Raw genomic sequence first — 23,434 nt, 5'->3', positions numbered from 1 at the left:
CCCCTCCCCAACCCAGAAGGACGGTCCGGCTCTGCCCCCTCCTGTGGTCACATACGACTGTGCTCACAGCCGTTTTCCTTTGCTTCAGGGTGAAAAATGTGATTTCCCTTCACTCTCCCACGGAATTCACCTGGGGTTCTGTGTACACTGTGGGTGGCAGCATGGACTCCTGCCCCTGCGCTGCCTCTTCCCTCAGGGGCTCGGAGACTCAGAATCTGAACCCCAAAGCCAAGGCCAAGCAGTCACTGTCACTGCAGGATGGGGCTGCCCTGAGACTCCAGGTCACATCTCAGGGAGAGCATCCCTTCTGGGCTGTAAGGGAGCTCAAAGCTGAGCTTGTGCTTTGATTCCAGATGTCACAGCAGCCTGGGGCTCTACCATCTTCGATAGCCAGTAACAGAAAAGCTCAGTTTCGCCCCTTCAGATCTCCTGAATCCCAAGTGCCACTTAGCCTTTACCCCCTCCTCTCTATCGTCTTCTTTTCACCACATCCCTTCATGCTGTACGGCAGACGTGACGATTCCTACGGCAACAACCTTCAACACCTCTTATCTAGGATAACAGTTATCTTTTTAAGATTCTCACTTCTTATCACCAGAGCCCTGTAAAACAAGAATAATACACCCACCTGCAGAGTGGAGAAGAAACAGCAGGGGTTCAGCATCCGCTATGCCCCAGGCACTGTGCTGGATGCCCTAATCCACATAATCAGAGGGCCCCCTGGAGTCTGTGTCCCCACATAGAAACAGAATACAAAGTTCATTTTACAGATGAGGAAACTGCAATACAGAAAGATTGAGTAATTAGCCCAAGGACACCTTACTCAGAAGCAGCAGCGTGGAATCCGAACCCAGAACGTCCCACACCAAAGCCTGCACTATCCCCACTGTATCATTTGCAGTGAGATAAAGCATTTGGAAGTGCCCAACTAATGCCTAGCACATGACGGGCACTCAGATGTCTTAACAGGTCAGGCACACAGTAGGCACTCACTCTGTGCTAGTTCCCTGTCTCATCCTTTTGTAGCTGCATCACCTTCACAGTTCCTTCCAGACGGGAGACGGCTGGGGCTCAAGGCTGAACCCTTGTCGTGAGTATATCCCGTGGTCCATCCACAGACCTGTCTCTAATCTGCAAGTATTTCAGGGACCCACTATCAGGATAGACAAAATACTCATCTAGTTAAATCTGAACAGGCCAGTAAAGTCTCTCACTGTATCAAAGCGCTTTTCCTCCCTCTCCTGTCCACTCCACACTACCTTGGCCTATTGCAGACACTTGAGTTAGTCTCGCCGTTCACTCAGAGGCTACCCAGCAGCTCCTTAAATGAGAATCAAAGAACATTAGCACCAGATGGCCCTCGTCTTAACATTCCTCAACCCCGTTTCTACAGCAGTGATTTGCTTAAGCTCACACAGCTGAGCACTGGCAGTACCTGCAACCCCGAATGGGGTCACACTTGTAAGCAAGCTAGCTGGGTGGTCCTTTAAAGGCCGAGGACTGCAGTGGAGACCAGGAGCTCGGAGTAGGTGCTCGAAGCCAGAAGCAAACAAGCCTTCAGCTTTACCCTTAGCTCTTCCCGGTGGGGAACTGCCAGCGGCATCACAGCCACACTGCTGCCACCTAGTGTCGAAGGCCCTGAACTCCAGTCTTGGTGCGTCTGGCCGGGGAAAAGGCTAGGGATTGAGCTGTGTGCTCGGTGGCGTGGGACTCCAGTGCCTTCTGGGTCACACTAGCCCTCAAACCTGGTATCTGGGGTATAGCACTGGGGGGGACCCGGTCAAGTGGCAATCTCTATGAAAGAAGCAGAGATGGGCAACAGTCCTAAACGTGGTCCTGTCAAAACCAGAAGATGCAGGACTGAGGTTTTGACGTGAACAAGTGGCCAAGTGTCCCACCTGCCACTGTCCACGTGGCCCCCTCAGGAAGTCCTCAGGCTGCCACTGCACAGCAGAATAAAGCATTATAATGGGCCTGGGTTCAGCGGGGGCAGTTGGGGTTCTGCACTAAGGACAGGGGTCCTCAAAAATCCTCTCAGAAACGTCAGAGCATGTGGGGATTATGTCCTCGCCCTCTCCCCCATCCACCTCCTTTTGCTCTCCTTTCTCTCGCTTAGGCTGAATCAAGGAAAATCTGAATTCATGAATATGGAAAATATGGTTCCAGCTGCCAGACATCCTCCAAGGCTTGGCTCAAACAGTCACCTCCTACATGGTGCTACCCCTAACTCCTTCTAATTGGAAATATTCACCTCCCTCTGGAGCCCACAGTTCTTTCTATAATCATTCATGGACTTTGCAATTTATTAGCCTCAGTCTCTCCCAGGTCTCTCCCTATATTAGAGTGAACACGCTTTAGTGTTAGTACTCACAGAGCCTAGCTTGGTGCCTTGCACATGCTGGATGTGCAGTGTCTGGTAGATGAATAAATAAATGGACCTCGGTAGAAAAGAGGAAATGCACAGAATGCTTTCAGGAAGTGCAGTACTGCTAGATTGGCTTAGATTAAATCCTAGTGTATCTAAGCTAGTTTGGGATCAGCCAGTGAGGACTTGGAGGCCGGGAGATGTCTCAGGACTCTCTCCCTAGAGTCCAGCTAAGTACAGTCCGGGGGAAGCACTCTCCAGCCCCTGGGTTGCAAGTCACTTTGCGGCACTCAAAATGCCCTAAGGGGTAGGGGAGGGGTGGCATCGTGGGCTATTCCAACCTAGAGGTAAAGGTCCCTGCCCTGTTCCACCTTGGTGCGAACTAGAAGCTCAGGCGTATGGTCCCTTTAGAAACTAGACAAGGACAAGTGCTAGGAAAAAATACATGCAGAAAACATAAAATGCCCTCAGGTTTCGGAATGCCACCCAGTAGTGACAGCAGAGTCTGACTGATCTGCACATCTCATCGGCAGAACCCAAGGGTGAAACCACCTTCTGATCCTTCCCACTCCCATCCAGAATGCAGACCCGTGGCTGGCACCCAACTGACCCACAGGAGTTGCTGATGAGTTTGATCACCGTGAAGGCAGCAGCCCCCAGGTCTCAGGAAGTCTTCTGTAAATTGCAGACCAGGGGACCAGCCAACCACTGGGTCTCTGCCACACAGCAAAGAGACACTGCCTCACTGAGAGCTAGCTAGACCCCAACGGAACGCCACAAAAGTGATTCCCTTTCTGGGATGGCTGCCTCATAGCAGACGCAGGTAGATCTCCTCAGAATGTACCCTCTGCTGACCCCCCGGAATTCTGAAGGCGGGGAAAGGCCTGCACTTGGCTGACCTAATCGCCCAAGCTGAAGGGCAGGCACAGGTGGTTCATGTCACCACAGCCACCGCTCCAAGCCCACACATGTAACGGCCATCCCAACTCCAAGGGAGAGAGATCTAACATACAAGTCACAATGCGTGGCCCACTTCCGCCTCTGCCCCCATTTATGTGTCTTGCCGGCTGGCATCCTGTCAGAACTGTGCTCTAGACACATCGGATCAGCCCACGTACCCGGGCTTGCAGCAGTGCTTCACATGCCCACTAGAAACCACACTCAAAAGCTGTGCAAACGTTGGTCCATGGGTCACTTTTTTTTTTTTCTAACTTACAAATTCAGAGAACATCAAAGATCAGAGTTAGAAATGATCCCGGCCACCATTCAATCCAACTCCTCACTCCCTTATCTTATTTTCCAGACGGCCTAGAGGTGACAGGGAGTCCCAATGACATGAGGAAGGTACGGCGGAGCCGGGCCTGCGCGCAGGTTGCTGACGCCAGGTCCAGCGTTTCTTCAAGTCTGTCTCGTCTTACACTGCTCAGGGCGGGGAAACGGTAGCTGCTGCCTACGGGAGTATTCCCTGGAGGCCAGCTAATCGAAACAGTCCATCAAACATCACAAGCCGAGTCTATTCCATGAGGTCTTCCTATGTGAAGGGGATTCCCTCCAACGATAACAGTATCTCTAGTTCCCAGCAGCGCTTGGCCCCATGGCCCTTTCAGGCTCAGTTAAGATCGTGGTTTCATCCTAACCAAATGGATTTTTTTGTTTTTTTAAATTCTAGAAATGAAACATCTGGTATCTGCTCCTTCCGCCTGTCTTTTACAGTGGTTTCTCCCTTCTTATGAAATAGCAAAGACTCAGTCACTAGGGAGGCGGCCCCGTCCTCAGCCACAGCAGCCCCAGGCCTGTTGCGTCCGCCCAGCGGCCCGTGAGCTGTCCCTACTAGCACCAGCAGGTGGCGCCACCAGAGGCGAGGTCATAACCAGGACCCCAGGGCGCAGCACCTGGATCTGGGGAGCTCAGCTCCTGGGCTCTCCTCTGGGGACCATTTAGTGTAAAACTGACGGCCCGGCAGGGTCCACATCAACCACCCAGAAGCAGCGTCATCCTCCGAAGGGCCCTGGGAAGGGCTCGCCTCCTGAGGCCTCCGGGACAGTGCGTGGCTGGACCCCCAGGGCACAGGATGTGCAGAGGAGGAAGTGACCCACGCGGCGGTCTCCGTCTAAGCCGTGGTCTCTAGATCCCCTCTACGGCCCACCTCCCACAAAGTCTCAGCCACACCTCCGTTGGCTCTGCTTTGTACTCTGGATGCCTCTGGTCCCATCGCTGAGACCTCAAGGAAGCCCACGTGTGGTCTCACAGAGCCACGGAAGTCACTTACAGACATTGTGTTCAGCGTTTTTTCTGATGGCTGCACACCAGGGTGTGTTGAGGGCATCCACCCTCACGTCTGCTCCGCGGCTAGAACGTTCCCCTCCTCGATGCTCTGCAGCTGCAGCCTCTGACTCGCGAGAGCCCTGCTGCCTCGGCGGCTCCCAAAGCCAACCCCGGGGACGGTCCGTGCGGCAAGCAAGACCCCAGGCAGCGCCTCCTCCCCAAATAAGTTGACTTTGGCTTCAGCCTCTATGGCTTTGGCCAAGCTGGCTGCGTAACTGTCCAAGGACTTGTGCACTTCGGCTCTCACGTGAAGAACAGGGTTCTTGGCGGCCTCTGAGAGAGAAGGCAGAGCAAAGGTTAGCGAGGGACCAGGACCGTGGCTGTCCCGGGACAGGACTGCCCTTGCTTCACTGCCCCGGGAGCGGAAGCAGACTGAGGTTAAGGGGGTGGGTTCTGGGGCCACAGTCCGTAAGGTGACGATCCTTGACTCCCCTCCTTACCATCCGGGAAGTCTTAGAAGTGTTTAATCTCACGTCGGTTACCTCACCTGTAAAGAGAAGATCCTGGCACACCCCTTACGTCACGGGGTTCCCGTGCTAATTAGACAGCTCTTCCTAAGGTGCTTTAGCCTAGGTCTGGCTCATAGAAAAAGGCTTGATAAGTACTTTCTATTAATGACATTCAAATTTTTACATCTTTGAAAGAGTTCTCTGGTCTTTCAGCTCCCTGGAGTGTGTAATAGCTTTGGCTCTAAACTTCCACAAACCTGAATGTGGTCTCTGTCCTCTCCACCCTCGCTCAGAGATTCCCCAGAGCCATGGAGAACCTCAGGACTGGAAGGACATTAAAGGTTCAGGTGCCCCTTCCCCCAGGATTAGGACTCCTGACACCTAAAGTGCACAGGAGGGAAGGAGGGAGGGAGGGAGGGAGGGAGGGAGGGAGGGAGGGAGGGAGGGAGGGAAGGAGGGAGGGAGGGAAGGAGGGAGGGAGGGAAGGAGGGAGGGAGGGAGGGAGGGACGGAGGGAGGGGGCCCTTCAATTTCACATCCATGGCCTTATGACTATTAATCTCACTGCCTGTTTCTCTCCTGACATTTTGGGAGGAACGGCGTATCCCCTACACCTCACGTTGTCTAGAGTAGGCAACTTCCACCCCATTCTCCAGGAGGGAAAGAGGGGAGGACCTCTGCCCTGCCACTCACTCCCGGGAGGACTGACAAGGTCTTACACACGTGCCTGCTCCCTGCCCTGCGTGCAGAGAAGGCGCCTTTGGAACTGCTGTCCCCCAACACGTAGGCTGGATGGGGCAGGCTTGGCCCTATGCGGGCTGGGTGGATTGCGGAGGGCTTCAATCCATTTTTTTTAACACGGGAGTAACATATTATAGAGCCCATGAAGCTGCGAATCCAAGCTCTGTTCTTGCATCCACTCTGCCCGTAAAGCAGACGAGTTGATATCTGCCTCCTTGACGCCCATGACCACCCCTCCATTCAGCTGGAATCGGGGAGGGGGTGGTAGAAGAGATAGGACAAATTATGAACCTCAAACTCTGCCCCGGCCCATATTTATTTTGGTACTCAGCATTTCTGAAGAATTTATGTCTTAAAGTCCCTGGACTCTTCCACCACATCCACAACCGGCCATGTCGGTGGCTGTCCTCACCACCGGGTGGGATTCAGAAAAAAAGAGATTCTTCCCTCTGTGGGCAGCCTGGATGGCTCCTTTGTCGCTCTTCTAATCAGCATATCTGGATGGGAAACTAGACCCCAAGTTCCAGAGGCACCGAGAGCGCTGAGGGCTGAATTCAGAGCAACTGGAGCAGAAAAACGTAGGGACTGGATGACAGCAGAGCTCATTCCTCTCACAGGATCCCAGCGCCCCATCAGCTTCAGAGGCAACAGGCCAATCGAGACGGTGGCCTTTGCCTCCGGTGAAGTCGGCGCACTCACTGGGCAACGACTTCCATTTGCCACGGGAGGAAGCTGAGGCTCAAAGAGGGCAGGTTCAGACTCGTAACCACACATCATCCATGAAGGAAAGAAACCGCGGAGGGCTCAGAAACTGTTGTATCCAGTCGGGCAACTTCCTGAGGGAGGAGATGGGAATTGTGTGTGTGTGTGTGTGTGTGTGTGTGTGTGTGTGTGTGTGTGTGTGTGTGTGTGTGTGTGTGTGTGTGTGTGTGTGTGTGTGTGTGTGTGTGTGTGTGTGTGTGTGTGTGTGTGTGTGTGTCTGTGTGTGTGTGTGTCTGTGTGTGTGTGTCTGTGTGTGTGTGTGTGTCTGTGTACGTAGGCCACTGCTTGCCCAGCCTTAGATGCTGCTTGCTCTGAGAGTTGGAAGCCTAAGGACTCAAGTGAGACTGGCAGGCCGGGAGTGACATGGGGCTGGGCAAAGGCGGGAGCCCTCGTGTGCTGGGGATGGGAGCAGGCTGGGCCAAGGAGCTTTCCTAAGATCCTTTCCCTTCCCCCGTTTCCCTGAAGCCGTCAGTCACAGAAACCCACCTTTGATTTGTTCCACTTCATCTTCGAACGTCACTGAGCTCCTCCTCTTGGGTGGGCAAGTGTGGGAGGGAGGGTTGTCATCAGACGTGAAGTCTTCGAGCAGCATGACATCCGTTCCTAAAACCAAGGGCCGATTGTGCGCCTACAACAGGCAACACCAAGTCCTTCTCGCCACCTTTCTCGCCCTCGCTCACACCCCTTGCGTCCCTCTCTCCCCTTTCATGTATTCAAACCCACAATCAGGTGCAACCAAGTGCCCTGCAGCATTTGCCCAGGACACACCCTGTCTCTTGTCCCATTTCAGAGAGTTTGCAGCCAGCCACTGGGGCTGCTTCAGACACACCAAAAATACAGCAGCGTTATCCAGGCGGACGGGTCACCCGCCACAGCGAGCAGACTCACAAGTGATGAGTCTGCCAGACCTGGAATGGGGAAGGGCAGTCGGGCTGAGCGGAGGAGGGGGCTCTATTAAAGGGGCTTTGTGTTCACAGTGATTCTTCTTACAGTGTGAATTTCTATCATTCTAGTTAAAGTATGCCGTGCTAAATAAACATTTCAAACCTGAACATGTAAAGTTCTTTGGGGGCCAAAAAGGGATTGAGAAATATGCCCCCCCAAAAGTGGGGAAAAGGCAGAAAGGAAGGAAGTCCTATGAGAGAGAGTTGGGCAGGTGGGCAGGCAGGGGCGGGGCGGGGGGACCAGTCTTGTTCTGTCTTAGTCTCCAGCTATCAGTGCTTCAAGGCCTTGGTGCTCAGGAAATTAGGAAGAAAGGGGAGCTGGGAGCTCCTCATATGTGTTTTTTTTTTTTTTTTTTTTTTTCCGGTACGCGGGCCTCTCACTGCTGTGGCCTCTCCGTTGCGGAGCACAGGCTCCGGACGCGCAGGCTCAGCGGCCATGGCTCACGGGCCCAGCCGCTCCACAGCATGTGGGATCCTCCCGGACCGGGGCACGAACCCGTGTCCCCTGCATCGGCAGGCGGACTCTCAACCACTGCGCCACCAGGGAAGCCCCCCTCATGTGTTTTTGCAGAGCAACCTGAAAAGGCGTGTTCCTCTAGCGGACGTCACAACATGGTGGTTAAGCACACAGCTTCCCAAAGCGGAGAGATCTAGGATCACAGGCAGGATATTTAGTCCCTCAGCATCCTTCCATGCCTACAAAATGGGGATCGTAATTCTCTCTACCTCATAGAGTTGTTGGGAGGATTTTGAGTTGAGACGTGTAACGATGTGACACATTGCCTGGCGCACAACAGGCGCCTCATCGATGAAAGTCATCACTCGTGAGGACACGGCTAATAAACAGCGGGGCTGAAGCTCACACTCCGGTCTGTGTGACCCCCAAAGCCCATGCTCTTTCTTCTGCCTACAACAGGGGTCCCCAAGCCCCGGGCCGCGGATCGGTACCAGGCTGCGGCCTGTTAGGAACCGGGCCGCACAGCAGGAGGTGAATGGTGGGCACGTGAGCAAAACTTCACCTGCGGCTCCCCCATCGCTGGCATCACTGCCTGAACCACGCCCTCCCTGGTCCGTGGAAAAATTGTCTTCCACGAAACCGGTCCCTGGTGCCCAAAAGGTTGGGGACCGCTGGCTTACGACACTGTCCCCTTACTCCTTTTTGCCTGGTCACCTCCTATTCACTCTTCAGGTTTTCACATCACTTCCTCAGAGAAGCTTTTCTAACACCGCCCTCCCCGCCGACAAGTTCTCCCCCAACAGGGGGCACATACAACTCCGTTACGTGTCCTCACAGCACTCGGCTTCCCCTTCCATAGCTCTCATCACCCTTATAACCCTTACTAAAAGCAGAATTATTGAGGTATAATTTGCATCCCACACAATTCACCCATTTAAAGCGCATGGGATGGCCGTCTTTCCCACTAGACGGAAAGCCCCATGAGGGCAGTTTACCACTACATCTCCGGAACCTAGCGCAGTGTCTGCTCAAAGCAAGGGCCTGGCAAGTAAATATCTGTTAAATGAATGAATGTCATTCTGCCTCTGGATTCCTGCTGGTTGTCTGAGAAGAGGGAGAGAGCCCAAGGAGAGACAGAGACCCTCCCGTCCTTCAAGTCACAGCAGGGACTCGGGCCTACAAGGGCCGGTGCTACCAGTGGTTCAAGCCTCCGGGCTGCCAGTGGGAGAACATCCTCAGGGAACGTTCTGCCTGCGGGGAAATGCTCCACGACAGGAGGCCTGGGCTGGGTCCCTGCCCACGGCCGGTCCCCCCGGAATTCCGTGACACAGGCTCAGGCCAAGAAACACAGGTCAAGGCAGAGAGGAGTTTTCCAAAGGCCCCGGCAGGAGAGATGCAAGAGCAGGGAGGGAAATGTCCACAGACAGCCTGCTGTCGAGGGCCAGGATTTAGCACCCTCCCTTCACGCCCAGAACACAGACAGACAGCAGCCCCGGGACGGGGTGCTTCGTCAGCTCCATGAATGACTGACGTAGGGACACCGACGGCCTCTGCCCACGAGCCTCTCATCCAGTCATGAACTGGCAAGCACGGGGTGTGGCATTTGGGTCCCCAGAGCGGCGGCAGCAGACTGTGACATCACAGAGCCTGCCGCTGGGGGGAGGAGTCCTGGGCCGGCACCATCCCCTGGGCCGCAGCTACAGGGAGGGTCTGGAGAATGCTGTTGGAGATGTGTTTCTTTGGGGAGACCGAGTTCCCCATAGGCATGTCACAGGGCATCTAATGATGGTGACAAGGTATCCGACCTGGTTGGAGCTGCCCTTGATAGAGGGACGGCTGCCCCAGCTCACAAATGGAGAAACGCGAAGGTTTAGAAACAGACTGAGCAGCTTGTCTGAGATAACACAGCTCTTAAAAGTCAATTCGAGGGCTTCCCTGGTGGCGCAGTGGTTGAGAGTCCGCCTGCCGATGCAGGGGACACAGGTTCGTGCCCCGGTCCAGGAAGATCCCACATGCCGCGGAGCGGCTGGGCCCGTGAGCCATGGCCGCTGAGCCTGCGCATCTGGAGCCTGTGCTCCGCAACGGGAGAGGACACACAGTGAGAGCCCCGCGTACCGCAAAAAAAAAAAAAAAAAAAGTCAATTCGAGACTGAAAACCAAGCAGGTTGACTCCGGAGCCTGCACTGGACGATGGTTATTATAATTCGAGTAACAACTGACAATCATTTAGCATTTTAACTTTTCAAAGGCTTTCACTTAATTTGAATCTCACAAGAACCCCGCATGGCAGAGAGAACAGGAGCTGAGATCCCCACTGTAGAGAGGAGGAAACTGGGGCACAGAGATGCTGAAGAGCCATGACTGGACACCCAGACCCTTGCCTCTCGCCCCTCCACACCCTGGGAGACATCCCTCTCCCCACCAGCTCCCACCCGGCAGGCACTGGGGAAGCGCGACAGGTGAGGGGCTTACCTGAGTCCTGAGAGCAGCTGAAGCCGGTGTCCCCCGTGCTGCTGCTGTTACCCAGGGGCTGCCCGCCTGCCATGAGTGCCGTGAGGTGTGGGGACAGGCCCAGGTCTGCAAGGCAAGGTCGGCACTGACTGTACAATCCACGGCCCACCCAGTCCCCAGGGGCTTCGCCTCCGCTCCCCTGTCCGCTCTGTCCTCCTCGCAAAGCGTGCTGTCCACGCACCGAGGACACGAAGCTCTTAGCTGCCCTTCCTTCACTTCGCCACTTGTTCCTATCCCGGGGAGTCTGTGACAGGATTCACTGGGTCCCCCCCAGAGGGGAAGCGCTCGTGACAAACGTCAAACACCAACAAGGCAGGTGGGAGAGAAAATGAGGTGAAGGGTCGTGGGAGAAGATCGTGGGATGTTTTTTGAAGAGGCCGAAACCCCCAAATGAAGAGGATGTTTGTAAGTTGGAAGGTGGGAGGTAGGCAGTGAAACTAGCCCAGGAAAGAGCTGAGGCTGGCAGGGGGGGAGGCCTGGAAGGAGGCCCCCAGAAGCTCAGGAACTGGAGGTCCGGAGTCTCTGCAGGCAGGTGGGGCTTGATGGAAAGTCTCTACAGAAAGCAGTGGGTCCCCTCCACTGCTGTTCCCAGTTCGGGGTCCAGGCTCCCGTTCCCCATGTTGGCAGGAGAGTGGACAGAGTGAACTGGGGGACTCTGGCCTTAGCGACACCAGGCACATGGCAACGTGGCAAAAACCGAGGGAACAATGAGAGGCTACATAGTTACCAGTGGGAGCCCCGCCCTGGGCAGAAGACCAGAGACCCCGTCCCCAGGGAAATCCAGCCAGCCAGAGAGAAAAGCCCCACAGACCCCAAGATCTGGGCGCCCCGTGAGACGGCCCAGTTCCACCATCGCCCAGGGCTTCCCGCTGGCTTTCCTGGGCCGACTTACTAACCGTGAGGGACGGCGGAGATCACCAGATACTTAAGGAAAGGCACTAGCAGAAATGGGGGAATAAAAAAGGAAGGGAGGAAGGAGAGAAGGGAGAAAAAAGGATGTCTCGGGAGACGATGCAGGGAGCTTCAGAAAACAAAACAGAATTCTAATTGGGTGTCCTTAGAAAATTGAGAAGCTAATGACTCCATGAACAAAAGAGCTGGAGGCCATAAAGACTATGGAGTTAACGAAAAAAAGCACTCTTAGCAATTAAAAAAAAGCACAGAAAAGTCAAACTCCTCCAATCTCACGAGGAAGACCTACCTACCTGCCACGAAGGACCACCAGCGTTCCTCCCCAGCAAACCTACACACAGGAGACACCTCCACCCTGCACCTTCATCCTAATGAAGGGGACAAAACAACATGACACACATGCCCTCCTTTCTCCTTCAGAGCCACGGAGGACATGATGGGGGCTGAACCCGTGCAGTCAGAGCACGCTGCTCTCAGAAGCTCCCTGTCATGACCTGTGGGGAAAGCACTTTTGCAAGGAGCCTGCCCCTCTCCTGGGGGTTGGTGTGGAGGTCTGGGGCCGGAGAAGAGCCCAAACATGATCAGCCACCTCCAGGGTCTTGGCCTCGGAATATGACTATGTCTCAGCTGGAAGCCCGGCTTGCGGGGGGGTGGGTCGCCGGGGGAACATCCACTGCCACCCGGGACGGCTGAGGCCACAGTGGGTTCTGGACGCCATCTCTGAGGCTGCAGTGAAAGCCAGGCACAAGTCCTGGTCTCTACCAGTGGGAGAAATCACTGGAGCCAGACCAATGCGGCTCGGCTAAGAGATGTGGAAACAGGGCAGCTGGGCGGCAACTCTCTATTCTGTTTATCCAGCATTTTACCAGTGGAGAGTAGACTCAGTTACCCTGAGTTTTTTCACATGAAACAACAACACATCTACTGGGCTGGACCCAATCCACCCCCTTTCACAAAATTTTTTTTAAAAAGAAAGAAAGAAAAAGGCACAAAACGACAGGCACAGGGATCAGATCAGAAGCCTGGAGTGGCCAGAAGAGTCATGAGTGCCTTTGAGCGGCTGAAAGAACAGAGTGCAATTCTGGGGTGACATTGGCACTTTGAAGTAACCAGAAGACCTCTAGGTGGCGCCAGGAAGGGAACTTGGTAAAACAAGGCAGGAAAATTCAAAGGCCCCAGGGTCTCCTTCCTTCCCTCCAGCCCAGACCTCACAAGGGCCCTGAGGTGGGGCATTTCCTCTGAGCAAATGGGAGTCAGCGTCCTTCCCTGCAGAAGACAGCTGGGAAGGCTCCATTCCCGGTTCCAGGAGCTTCGAGCATCACACGAGGGCAGCATTCGGAGAGGCTGGCCTCCCACCATGCCCAGGCCTCCCTCGAAGCCTGGGTTGGGCCGGTGTCTGGGCTGTCCACCCCAACTGGGTTGGCAAGTGGCAGAGCTGTTGGAGAAGCCCGTGGCCCTTTCTCCTGAAGGCCCCTTCTTTGCTCCGATCACCTGTAGCCGCCTGTCAGCTTTGGAGGTGTAGTCTGGCCTCCCAAGACCAAACGTAAGCATCTAGCTCACGTTTCAGCACTGGAATCAAGGTCCACTCCAGGGCTGACCTACCCACCATGCAGTGGCCCTGCCCGGCAAAGCCCAGGGAGGCCAGAGATCTCAGTTCCTAGGGGAGCCCCATGGGAACCTGCTAATGAGACTCACAAGCAGAACGTATTGTGGTGGCCCGGTGACAGCCGGCACCCAGGGAAAACCTAAGCTGCTGCGCTTCTTCAGTTTGGGGCTAATAGAATGAGAAGACCAAAATCCACGGATTATGGCTGAAATCTATGTATGAAATAAACATGACTGCATGTGTAAAACTCCTGGCCTCCTGGAGTCAGCAGGAAAGCGCCAGGTGTCTGTGGAATGCCACTTCACTGCACCTGTGCTCACAAGCACGGTTAGGAAAGTTTATAATTCCATGTACTGAATCCTCTGGAGAAAACTTTGCAGATGCCTATGCAAACGGAGAGGAACAAAACCGAGACAGGGCCTCCGAGCCTTTTCTTGCTGGCTTTGGAACAAATCTTACCATCCTTCTTACCGGGGATGCCAGGTGGAAGGCAGAGCTCTCCTTCCTGACCAGAAAGGCTGTGGGCATTCCTGGCGTGGCAGGAGCAGAGCGTGGAGCTGGGGTGGGCACTGCATTCTGCTCTTTTTCCAAGACTCCTGCTGACGCTGTTGCCCACCTCCTGATGTCAGGACGTCCCGGGAAGAGACAGCAGGGATGCCCCCAGCTCCCATTCAAGGGGAAGGCCAGCAACTCAGAACCCATCATCCCACATGCTCTTCAGCCCAAACACATCCCACAAGACTGCTTTTCCCTCAGTGAGGAGACTGCTCACCGCCTTGGACTTGCCAACCCAACCACAGCGGGTGTTTTCCGCCTGTTCTCACGGCCTCACACACTCTTCCAGGATAATCTCAAGTGGCTTGCATGGAAAATCTTGGCCCCCAAAGCAGATGTTTCTTTCTGTTCTATCTACCCTCTCTTCCTCCATTCTCCTTCTTCATTTTTTTCCCTTCCTCATTCTTAACTTCATTGGAATCGAAAACATTTAATGTTTTTTTAATTTTTATTTTTTTGCCTAGAAGGTAAGTGATTTTACAAAATCTGAACAAGTAAGTTCATCAGTGAAATGAAACCAAACCCTGAATGTACTCCTCCTGGCTCACAAGTCACACTTGGAATCATGGTCTTGCCAGTGGCAGGGGGTGGGCATTTCAGGAATTAAAATACTGGGGTCCTGAGAGATTTTTTTCTCCTATAGTCAAAATTAAAAGTCCCAGAATTCCTTCCTTTCTCAAGAAGGAACACTCTATCAGTCCCTGAGATAAATCAGTGACATTGGTTTGTTTAATTGCCACATGGAAAAGACTCCTATCATCACTACCACTGAATATTCATGATAATTAAGACTTGTTATTTCTTTCCACTCTCTTGAGAGGGTAGGTGGAAGACCTATTTCCTGAGGAGGAAAAATTATCTCGAGCAGCATGAGTTGCCCAAAGTCATCTGGCAAGAGACTAGAACTGCAGTCTGAACTGGAGCTTTCCTTGAATATGGTCTGATAAGTGCCCTCAGAGTCTCTCTTCCAACAGCCTGTCCAGATGACAGTCTCCCTCAAACGACACAGTCATAACTGCAGGGGCAAGATCCACGAGTGCATGCTACAAACAGTGGGAGCCTCAAAATATCTGCTATGTTGGACTTATTAATGACAATGGAAAAAACAGTGACTTGGCAGACGCCATCTTAACTGTAGGGACTGAAAGTATTTGCCACCAAATTCATACACTGAAGCCCTAACCCCCAATGTGATGGGTCCTTGGGAAGGTACTGAGGATTAGAAGAGGTCACGAGGGTGGGGTGCTTATAAGAAGAGACCGGAGAGCTTGCTCTCTCCTGTCCCTCTCCCCAGCCCTCCACCATGGGAGGACACTGCAAGAGGGTCCTCACCAGAACCCAACCATGTTGCCACCCTGACCTCAGACTTCCAGCCTCCTGAACTGTGAAAAAATGAATGTCTGTGGTTTAAGCCATGCAGTCTACGGTAGTTTGTTGTAGCAGCCCAAGCTAAGACATCAACCGAGAGATCAGGGTAAGAACTAGCTAGTGAGAAGACCTACTGACATATGTACCCCTGGAACGCTCGTTAGGAAGAGCACATCCCCCGCCCAGCCTTGCCTGCCAAAAAGGTATTACCTCACTGTGACCCTGAGAACACATGAGCTACATGCAAATTGAGGGGCCTTCTACAAAATCCCCGATCAGGACTCTACAAAAGGTGTCAAGTCATGGAAGACAAGGAAAAAAAAAAAAAGACTTTGTCAAAGACTGAAGAAGACAAAGGAGATGTGACAACTGAATACAAGGTGGGATCCCGGACTGGATCCTGGAACAGAAGAAGGACATCTATGGGAAAATGGGTGAAATCTGAGTCAAATCTGTAGTTGTTAATAGTGCTGCCCCCCTGGCGATGTCTTAGGCTTGATAGCTGTGCTACGGTTAAGCAAGATGTCAGCACTAGGAGAAGTTGGGCGGATGGGTATTCTCTGTACTGTTTTCCCAATGCTTCGCTGAGTCTAAAATGATCTCGAAAGAAAGGTTTAAAAAAAAAATCTATCCCCCACTAGAGTAATTCCTCTGGGTCTCATCAAAGGGGATGGGATCATGTCCAGAAACTGTGAGCTCCGAAATCAATTACCAAATGGAGGAGCAGCTGTAACACACCAGATAGTGACACTTCAATGAGAGAGTGGAGGTCCGCCATCGACACGTCCTGAATTATTAGCGACAATACGAGGAAACCACCGACCCGTGAGGAAAGGCCCAAGACGGAGTATGTCCAGGAGGAGTAGCTGAGGAGGGCAGGAAGTGCTTTAAAGAGGACCCTGCCTTCAAGGAACACTGAAAGGTGAAGGCAGCCTGGTCCAATGCTTGGGTTCTTTTTTCTCTAGATAGATCTATCTAGATCTACTCTCCAGGCCAGCGGGCCATGGCTGGGGTCACAGAACACGGATTTCTGAACTCTGGTGTACCCTGCCTTGAACTGCCGAGCTCAGGAAATCTGCTTGGGAATCACAGTGGACACTCCGGGATGTTCTTTCCCCAGAGGAAACCTGTGTCTTAAGCCCTGAAGCAGCAGTCAGTCTGAGACCTCGCCCATCAACCTGCCCGAGCGCCTGCAGGACCACAGGCTACACCCGCCTGAGGGTGGGCATCCCTTCCCTGACAAGTTCCCAAGTTACCTGTGATCCTGTTGGAAATGCTGAAGAGCCTGGAAGTCCTCTGCCGCTGCACAAACGGTTCCCGGTAATACCGATCCCCAAAGCACATGCCCAGTAGTTCCTTGCGAACCGTCTTGTTCCAGAGTCCATAGATCAGCGGGTGGCAGACGGCACTGGTAAAGGACAGCCAAGTGGCCCAGGTCTCCAGGGTTGGGGAGACATAGTTCTTCCCCCAGAGGGCCTCAGAGGTGATGACGACCATGTAGGGGCCCCAAGTGACCATGAAGGCCCCAATGACCACCAGGATGGTGATGAGCGCTTTGCACTGGTTGGCCGAATAGACCACGCCCTGAAAGGCATTCTTCCTACTGCCCGAGGAAGAGGTGGAGGTACTGGAGTTCTTCCTCCCGTTCCCGTGCGCGTCCTCCTCCACAAGGACCACGGTGCCACAGTGCACCTTGCGTGCCTTGACCCTGGCCACGCGGAAGATGAAGCCATAGCACACCAGCATGACCAGGAAGGGGAACAGGGCACACCAGATCTGCCAGAAGGCGGTGTAGCCAGGCTCCCGGTGCCACGCGGCCACACACATCCACTTGAACTCGTCAAACTCCACCGATGACCAACCAAACAGAGGTGGCAGGCAGCCGATGAGGGAGTGAAGCCAGATGTAGGCGAGCGCCACCACGGCTCGGTTACCTGTGATCTTCATGGGGTACACCATGGGGTACAGGACCGCGTAGTAGCTGGAAAAAGAATGGAGGCAGGTGAGGGAGACGAGTAAAAATAGAGAAGACACACCAGGAGGGGCACCCACTGCTCTCCTAGGTGGCGAGCTCTGTTGGATTTCTCTCACTCAACACGGCCATGGGGTGAATGCTTCTAAAAGGAGCACCTCCTCTCACCCTCCCCGGACAAGTCACAGCCTGGCCACGTGACCCAGCTCCGTGCAACTCTTCATCAGAGAACGGCTGGACACCAGGAAGAACACAGAGCTCAGGCGGCCCTGTTTCCAGAGCCCACTCACATTTGGGGGTGTGGCTAGTCTTCAGGCATCTCCAGGAGTTCTAAGGGACCGTGCGTCGAGCCAGATCACTTCTGTGTTTCTGACAGTAATCCTTTTAGAGCTGTTTTCAGAGGGTCCTCAGAAACCAGAAGAACAGCTAAGGATTATGGGGTACATTCATTCAGTGAACGTTTACTGAAGGCCTGCCACATGCCAAGCACCGTGCTATGCACCGGGAATACAGGTAAAAAGGTGCAGGGGGAGACAGACACATGAGCAGGGTACAAGGCTCTGGAGCAGAAAGGGGATATTTAATCCCCACAAGAAGTCTTTAGAGTGACTGGCATTATCATTATCCTCATCTTAACAGCAGAGAAAGGATAAATAATCTGCTCTAGATAAGGAAGGGGAAGAAGCAAGATAAAACCCCGGGACACCTGACTACAGTCCCCAGAGCGCATGCCAGCAATTCCCTGCACACGGTCTTGTTCCGGAGTCCACAGACCAGGGGTGGTTCCTAACCCCTCAGCTCTGTGAAGAAGGAGAGAGGCCTGGAGAGCTACTGATTCATACTGACGGGGCCTCGGATCCAGACTGCAGGGTCAGGGCGGACTTCCTGGACCAGATGGCACACAGACTCAGGTCCTGAACGAACAGAGGCACTGGCCCAGGAGCAGCTGAGGCAGAACGCCAGCCTTGGCGAGACGCGGAGATGTACCTGAGCACCGGCTCAACGAGGAAGCTGCCTGTAGCTCAACCAGGCCGGCGCGGGGTGATGGTGCGTGGGGAGAAAAGGAGCCAGGGGGCCGGGGCGTGCAGAGCCTTGCCAGCCAGCTGAGCTCTGACCCTTTAACTGGAGTGAGTGGGAGGATTTAGACCATGGGGTTGAAAGTAGACCACCAGCCTCCCCACCCGGACGTTTTATCCAAAGGAAATGTTCTTTAATGATGGAGCTTCTGCAGGAGGGCAACGTGTGGCGGGACAGGGGTGACCACACTGAGGCTGCCTGCTACAGGCGGAACCTTAGGAGATGACTATGGCTGTGAGCCTCACACACCACCTGTGAACCACCTGCTCCACCAGGACCTTCCTGAGTCACCCCTGGGCACTAGAGCTCAGGGACAGGGGCCATGGCCTGATTTACCACCTGCTGCCTGGGGCAGGCTCTCATGGAGGGGTCCCTGTATGAAAGGCCTTCCAAATCAGAGGCAAGACGGGGACCGCTGGTCTCAAGCCTCGAGGCCCCACCAAGGTCTAGCCTGGAAGGAGTGTTCTGAGCGTGGAGCCTGATGAGAGGAAACCACCGCGATTATGGTATGGATTACAGAACCCCTGCACAGAGCCTGGGGGAAAGCGATTCCTGTCTTCTGCTGACATCTGGGTTCGCATCTTGCAAAGGCCGTGCAGCCCCGTGAAAGAAGCATGCCTTTGGAGTTGGCGGTCCCTGGGTTCAGATGGCGACTCTGCTGTCCACTAGCTGTGTGACCTTGGGTAGCTGAGCTAAGCTCTCAGAGCTTCAGTTCCTTCACCAGGAAGATGGGAATCACAGAACGTCTGGCATGGATCTGCTCCAAGGACAGAATGGGCTCGAGTGGGGGGAAAAGGGCTGGATGGGACCTCCCTTTAGATGGCAGCGGGGACAGAGCTGGGACACTGTGCACTGATGTTTCCCCCTTCCTTCCTGAAGACAGAATCCCTATTTTGCTCCTGCAAAACTGCTGTGACCACAGGGGACGCTGGGCCCTTCTAAGCACCAGGGGATGAATCAGGCCATGCTGGTGGTATCCCCTCCCTTGCCAGGTGACCAGCTGAGGCACTGACCTGTGTGACATCATCTGGCAAATGAAATGTGAGGGGAGTTTCCTGGGGTGGGACTGGGGGCACTTCCAGGAAGGTTTTCTCCACTTTTAAAAAGAAACAAGGCGGATATTTCTCCTTTCCTCTGCCCATTTAAAATGCGTGCAGGCCCTCTGACCTCAGGCAACACTTCAGGGGTGAGTGTACAGGAAGGTGTGGGAGGCCAGGCCTGGGGAACATGAGCTGTCCCCGTCTCCTCTGACCAGCCACGTTCAACCATTACGATGGGGCTTCCCTGGTGGCGCAGTGGTTGAGAGCCCGCCTGCCGATGCAGGGGACACGGGTTCGTGCCCCGGTCCGGGAGGATCCCCCATGCCGCGGAGCGGCTGGGCCCGTGAGCCATGGCCGCTGAGCCTGCGCGTCCAGAGCCTGTGCTCCGCAACGGGAGAGGCCACAACGGTGAGAGGCCCGCGTACCGCAAAAAAAAAAAAAGTAAAAACAGGGGTCGTTATCTAAGTGGGTGATCTTGTGGCAGGAGAGCTAAGCATTGGAGCCCCTACGGGCATTACCACTTTGAAGTTACACGTGACATCACAAAAGGCTCTTTGGGGACCAACGGTGGTGCTTGGGCTCGTGTCTAAAAATGAGTTGTTGGAGAAAAGATGGAAAGCTTCAGAAGACAGCTAAGAGTACGGAAAACAAAGGAAAACCCCTCCGTTCTGGCCTGTATTAACCTGCAGGGAATAGGGAGTTGCTTTTGTTCTATATTTTCCTTTGAACCTGCAACTAGGCCTAAATGAGGCTTAAGTTTAAAAAATGAAGTTTCAAATCTATGAAACCCATTAAAGAAATTCTTTTTGTGGACAGATGTTGGCATGTTTGTATCTTGATAAAGGTGTAGATGTGAGCATTGCAATGTATGTACATTTAGCCAAAGGAACCCTAAAACCAAAGCCTTTAGCATCTCAGAAACTGGGCGAGTTACTTACCAGCCACGTGGACTTGGGCGAGTTTGCAAAACCTCGCTAGGCTCTTCTGCAAAATGAGGACTGATAGGGTCGTTGTGAGGATTAGCTGGGATAAACATTTGTTAACGGCATAGTGCAGTGCCCGGCAGGTGACTAGCCCCCCGCCCTTGTTTTCTTCCACTTTCTTACCGATGTTCCCATCTCTTCCTTCCACCCCATTCTCTTATTCTTCTCTCCTCTCTCCTCACTTATCTTTTACTGCTGCCTCCTCTCGCCTGTTTCCCTCCCTCTCACTCTCCCTTCCTTCCTACCCATCCCCTCCACCTCTCTCTGTCTCTGCTTCTCCCTCTTTCTCATTCTCTCTCTCTCTCTCTCTCTCTCTCTCTCACACACACACACACACACAGACACACACACACAGCTGCATCTTTAGGTTTCCAACATAGAAGGCAAATATGTAACCTTCAAAATCACTAATATCAAGAAAATTTAATTCCCTAAAATTCATGGGGACAGGGGAAGGGGTGTTTGAAACCCTGGTCAGACGGTGATCATTTATAGGAACGTGATCGATTCGCTGGTCCAGTCAATTTGTATTTTTAGCCACACGAATGACCAATAATAAAAAAAATTAATCGCACCTGCCATGAAAATATTTGAAGACACCAAATTCTACAGCAGTCTATACCTTATAGTCAAAGATCCGGGCAAAGCACTGTGATGGCCAAATCCATCTTGCTACACTCGCAGGAGGAAATGATCTATTTTTCAGAGACAACCAGGCCTTGGTGACTTGTCATCGCTGGGAGCGGCAGAAGCCCTTTCTCGACTCACGGCTCTGTCACTGGGTGACCCTGGCGCGGGCTGTGGGGTCTGGGGTGCCTGGATTAAATCTCTAGTGAGATGACCGGTGACGCCAATTTGTTCACGTGCGTCACCTCTTCGTGACCAGCTGTTTCCCCCGGTCTCCAGCTGTGTCCCACGCGCCATGCTTTTTCACTACTTCCGGCCTTGCTCCCTCCTCTGCGTTCTCACAGCACCTCGAACACACTGGCTCTGCGTACACACCACATGGTCCTAAAATTACCTGGCCACATGTCTATCCCCCCGACACTGCGAATTCCTCAGCGTGTCTGTTCATCTCCTTCAGCTGCGCGTTCCCAGCACCAATCACCTGGCCAGGCATACGTTAGGTGCTCCATAACTTTATCAAATGAATAAATGGAGGTGGCTTGTTCATTTGGAAGGGCCCCTGCAATCCTATTCACTGCTAGGACTTAGCTCAAATGCCACCTTTTCCCCGGAGCGTTGCAGGCCCTGCCCTCAGAAGCAGCCACGGGAGCTGTCATAGCGCTTAATTCTGCTTTGTGTTCACACCAGCACCCACGGGTCAGCCTCTGCCATGAAGCTGTGAACTCCTGGTGGGCAAGGGCTGCGTCCTGCTCATGCTGTATCCTACCATCCGAGGATGTAGCACAGGGCCTTTCACAGAGCAGACACCCAGCAGATATTCCCAGTGTGAAAGAGCAAGGCGTCGAAAGAGGCAAATGCTCTCTCGTTTGATGCATTTTGATGGCGTGATTTGAGAATCGGTCATGCTTGCGGGTGGAAATCGCACTCTCGCTTACTAGACCTCAGATCCAAGTAAGCAGTATACGGCCTCCGAGAGCTGCCTCCACTTATTGAGTATCCACGTATACACAGTTCTGCGAGAGGCATCTAAAAACCAACTTCCCCGCTCTGCTCCTGAGCTGTCGGCCCCCACTCCACCTTCCACAGGACCCAGGACGGGATATCCCAAAAGTAATGATTCCCCATCCCATCCTACTGCCAACAGACTTCCAGTTATGTCTGCAGTGCTTATCATCAGTCTTGCTAGGACGCCGATGAACGGCTGCTGAAGTAACAACCTGTACAAGCTTCTGAAGGGGAGCCTGCCTTTTACACATCAAGAATCTTCAAAGTGTGTTTCCTGTGACTGAAAACACAATTCCACAAACATACATCTTCATCAAAGTGCTATATAAAACAGTAAGCTAACAGGGGACTGTAAAAATAAACTGCAGTCCATCCAGAGGACGGAGTACCATGTAACCATTCAAAATCATGTTCTCCAGGGATATCTGCAGGTGGGAAAAATGCTCACAATCACTTGTTAAGTGAAAAAGCAGGTCACAAAACCACATGTGCCTTGAGTCTATTTTCTAAATTTACTGCATGCAGCCAAAAATCCCTGGAGGCAAGTATACTAAAAAAATGTAGGACTTCCCTGGTGGCGCAGTGGTTGAGAGTCCGCCTGCCGATGCAGGGGACATGGGTTCGTGCCCCGGTCCGGGAGGATCCCACATGCCGCGGAGCGGCTGGGCCCGTGGGCCATGGCCGCTGAGCCTGCGCGTCCGGAGCCTGTGCTCCGCAACGGGAGAGGCCACAACAGTGAGAGGCCCGCGTACCGCAAACAAACAAACAAAAGTAAACAGTGATTGCTTCTGATTGGTGGGATTATGGATATTTCTTATTGTACTTTTTCTACTTTTGGTATTATTTTCTTCTGTTGGGGGGAAAGGAGATATTTGGAGAAGCCACCTGATTAGTTCTGACCAATGGCTTCCTTCACTCTAACCCCCCTCAGGTGCAGAGGGCTGAAAGGATTCTGGCCTCGGCCCTAGTGGAGGCCTGCACCTTGGGTAGACCATCCAGCCACCACTCATCGGCTCAAAAATGGACGATCCCAAGGGAGCCAGGGGACTCGTGTCACCCAGTGACGACAGTCCTGGGGAACCCCTCTGTGTTTTCCCTGACTCCCTCCCCAATTCTATAAATCACAGAGACTCTGAATCTCCCCCCTCTGCCCTTGTACAGTTGAACCCTTGCCTGGGATGAATGAAGTGACCATTGGCAAAATCCTAATAAAGAAGACTCCAGGGGTCGGAAACTCTCTGTCAAAGCCTGCAGGACTTTCACAACTAAATCTGACAGCCTAACGCAGGAATCTGGAAGAACCTTCTAGATAGAGCTGAGGGGCGTCAACAGTGCTATTCCTTGCTGGAGCCAGCTATGCCACAAGAAGGGAGAGCCCAGATGTTTTAAAAGCACACACTGTCTCTCCCAGGCGCCATCTTACTCCCTGTGTTGTCTTCCCTTCCCCTGCTCTCCTTCCATCCAGGACTGAGCTGATGTTCAGGCCCTTGTACTGTGGACGATAGAGAGTATTTCCTCTTTGGGCTGCCCCGGTGCAGCTCTGGCCCAACCCAAAGCAACAGAGAGCAGGCAGCACTTTGGGGAAGACCTGGATCTGATACCTCCTCTGCCACGTCACCTTCCTCAGCTTCTGTTTCTCAACTATCAACTGAGAAGCAGAAGTTAATAGAACTTTTCTTTCTAAGTTGTTTTTCTCATTTTTTGGCCACGCTGCACAGAATGTGGCATCTTAGTTC

General features: G+C 53.4%; 1 protein-coding gene across 8 annotated transcripts in view; it reads right to left on the bottom strand.

Moving 5' to 3' along the window:
• Nucleotides 1-23,434, bottom strand: part of GPR161 (G protein-coupled receptor 161) — a 54,306-nt gene that overhangs the window by 4,990 nt on the left and 25,882 nt on the right. For 5 of the 8 annotated variants that reach the window (XM_060133853.1, XM_060133842.1, XM_060133867.1 and 2 more), the window contains 5 exons: nt 16,251-16,975; nt 10,515-10,619; nt 7,128-7,244; nt 4,635-4,963; nt 629-1,153 (listed from right to left, as the gene is read on the bottom strand). In XM_060133853.1, the coding sequence (XP_059989836.1) occupies nt 4,698-4,963; nt 7,128-7,244; nt 10,515-10,619; nt 16,251-16,975 (1,213 nt within the window). In that variant the 3' untranslated portion in view covers nt 629-1,153; nt 4,635-4,697. Of the gene's footprint in view, nt 1-628; nt 1,154-4,634; nt 4,964-6,177; nt 6,716-7,127; nt 7,270-10,514; nt 10,620-16,250; nt 16,976-23,434 lie in introns of those variants that run through there. The other 3 variants (XM_060133884.1, XM_060133894.1, XM_060133877.1) reach the window with 3 other exon arrangements.

Source organism: Lagenorhynchus albirostris, chromosome 2 (genome assembly GCF_949774975.1).
Source record: "Lagenorhynchus albirostris chromosome 2, mLagAlb1.1, whole genome shotgun sequence".
Classification (NCBI taxonomy): Eukaryota; Metazoa; Chordata; class Mammalia; order Artiodactyla; family Delphinidae; genus Lagenorhynchus; species Lagenorhynchus albirostris.
The sequence above is the reverse complement of the archived record's forward strand: the minus strand, read 5'-3'. Positions and strand labels throughout refer to the sequence as shown.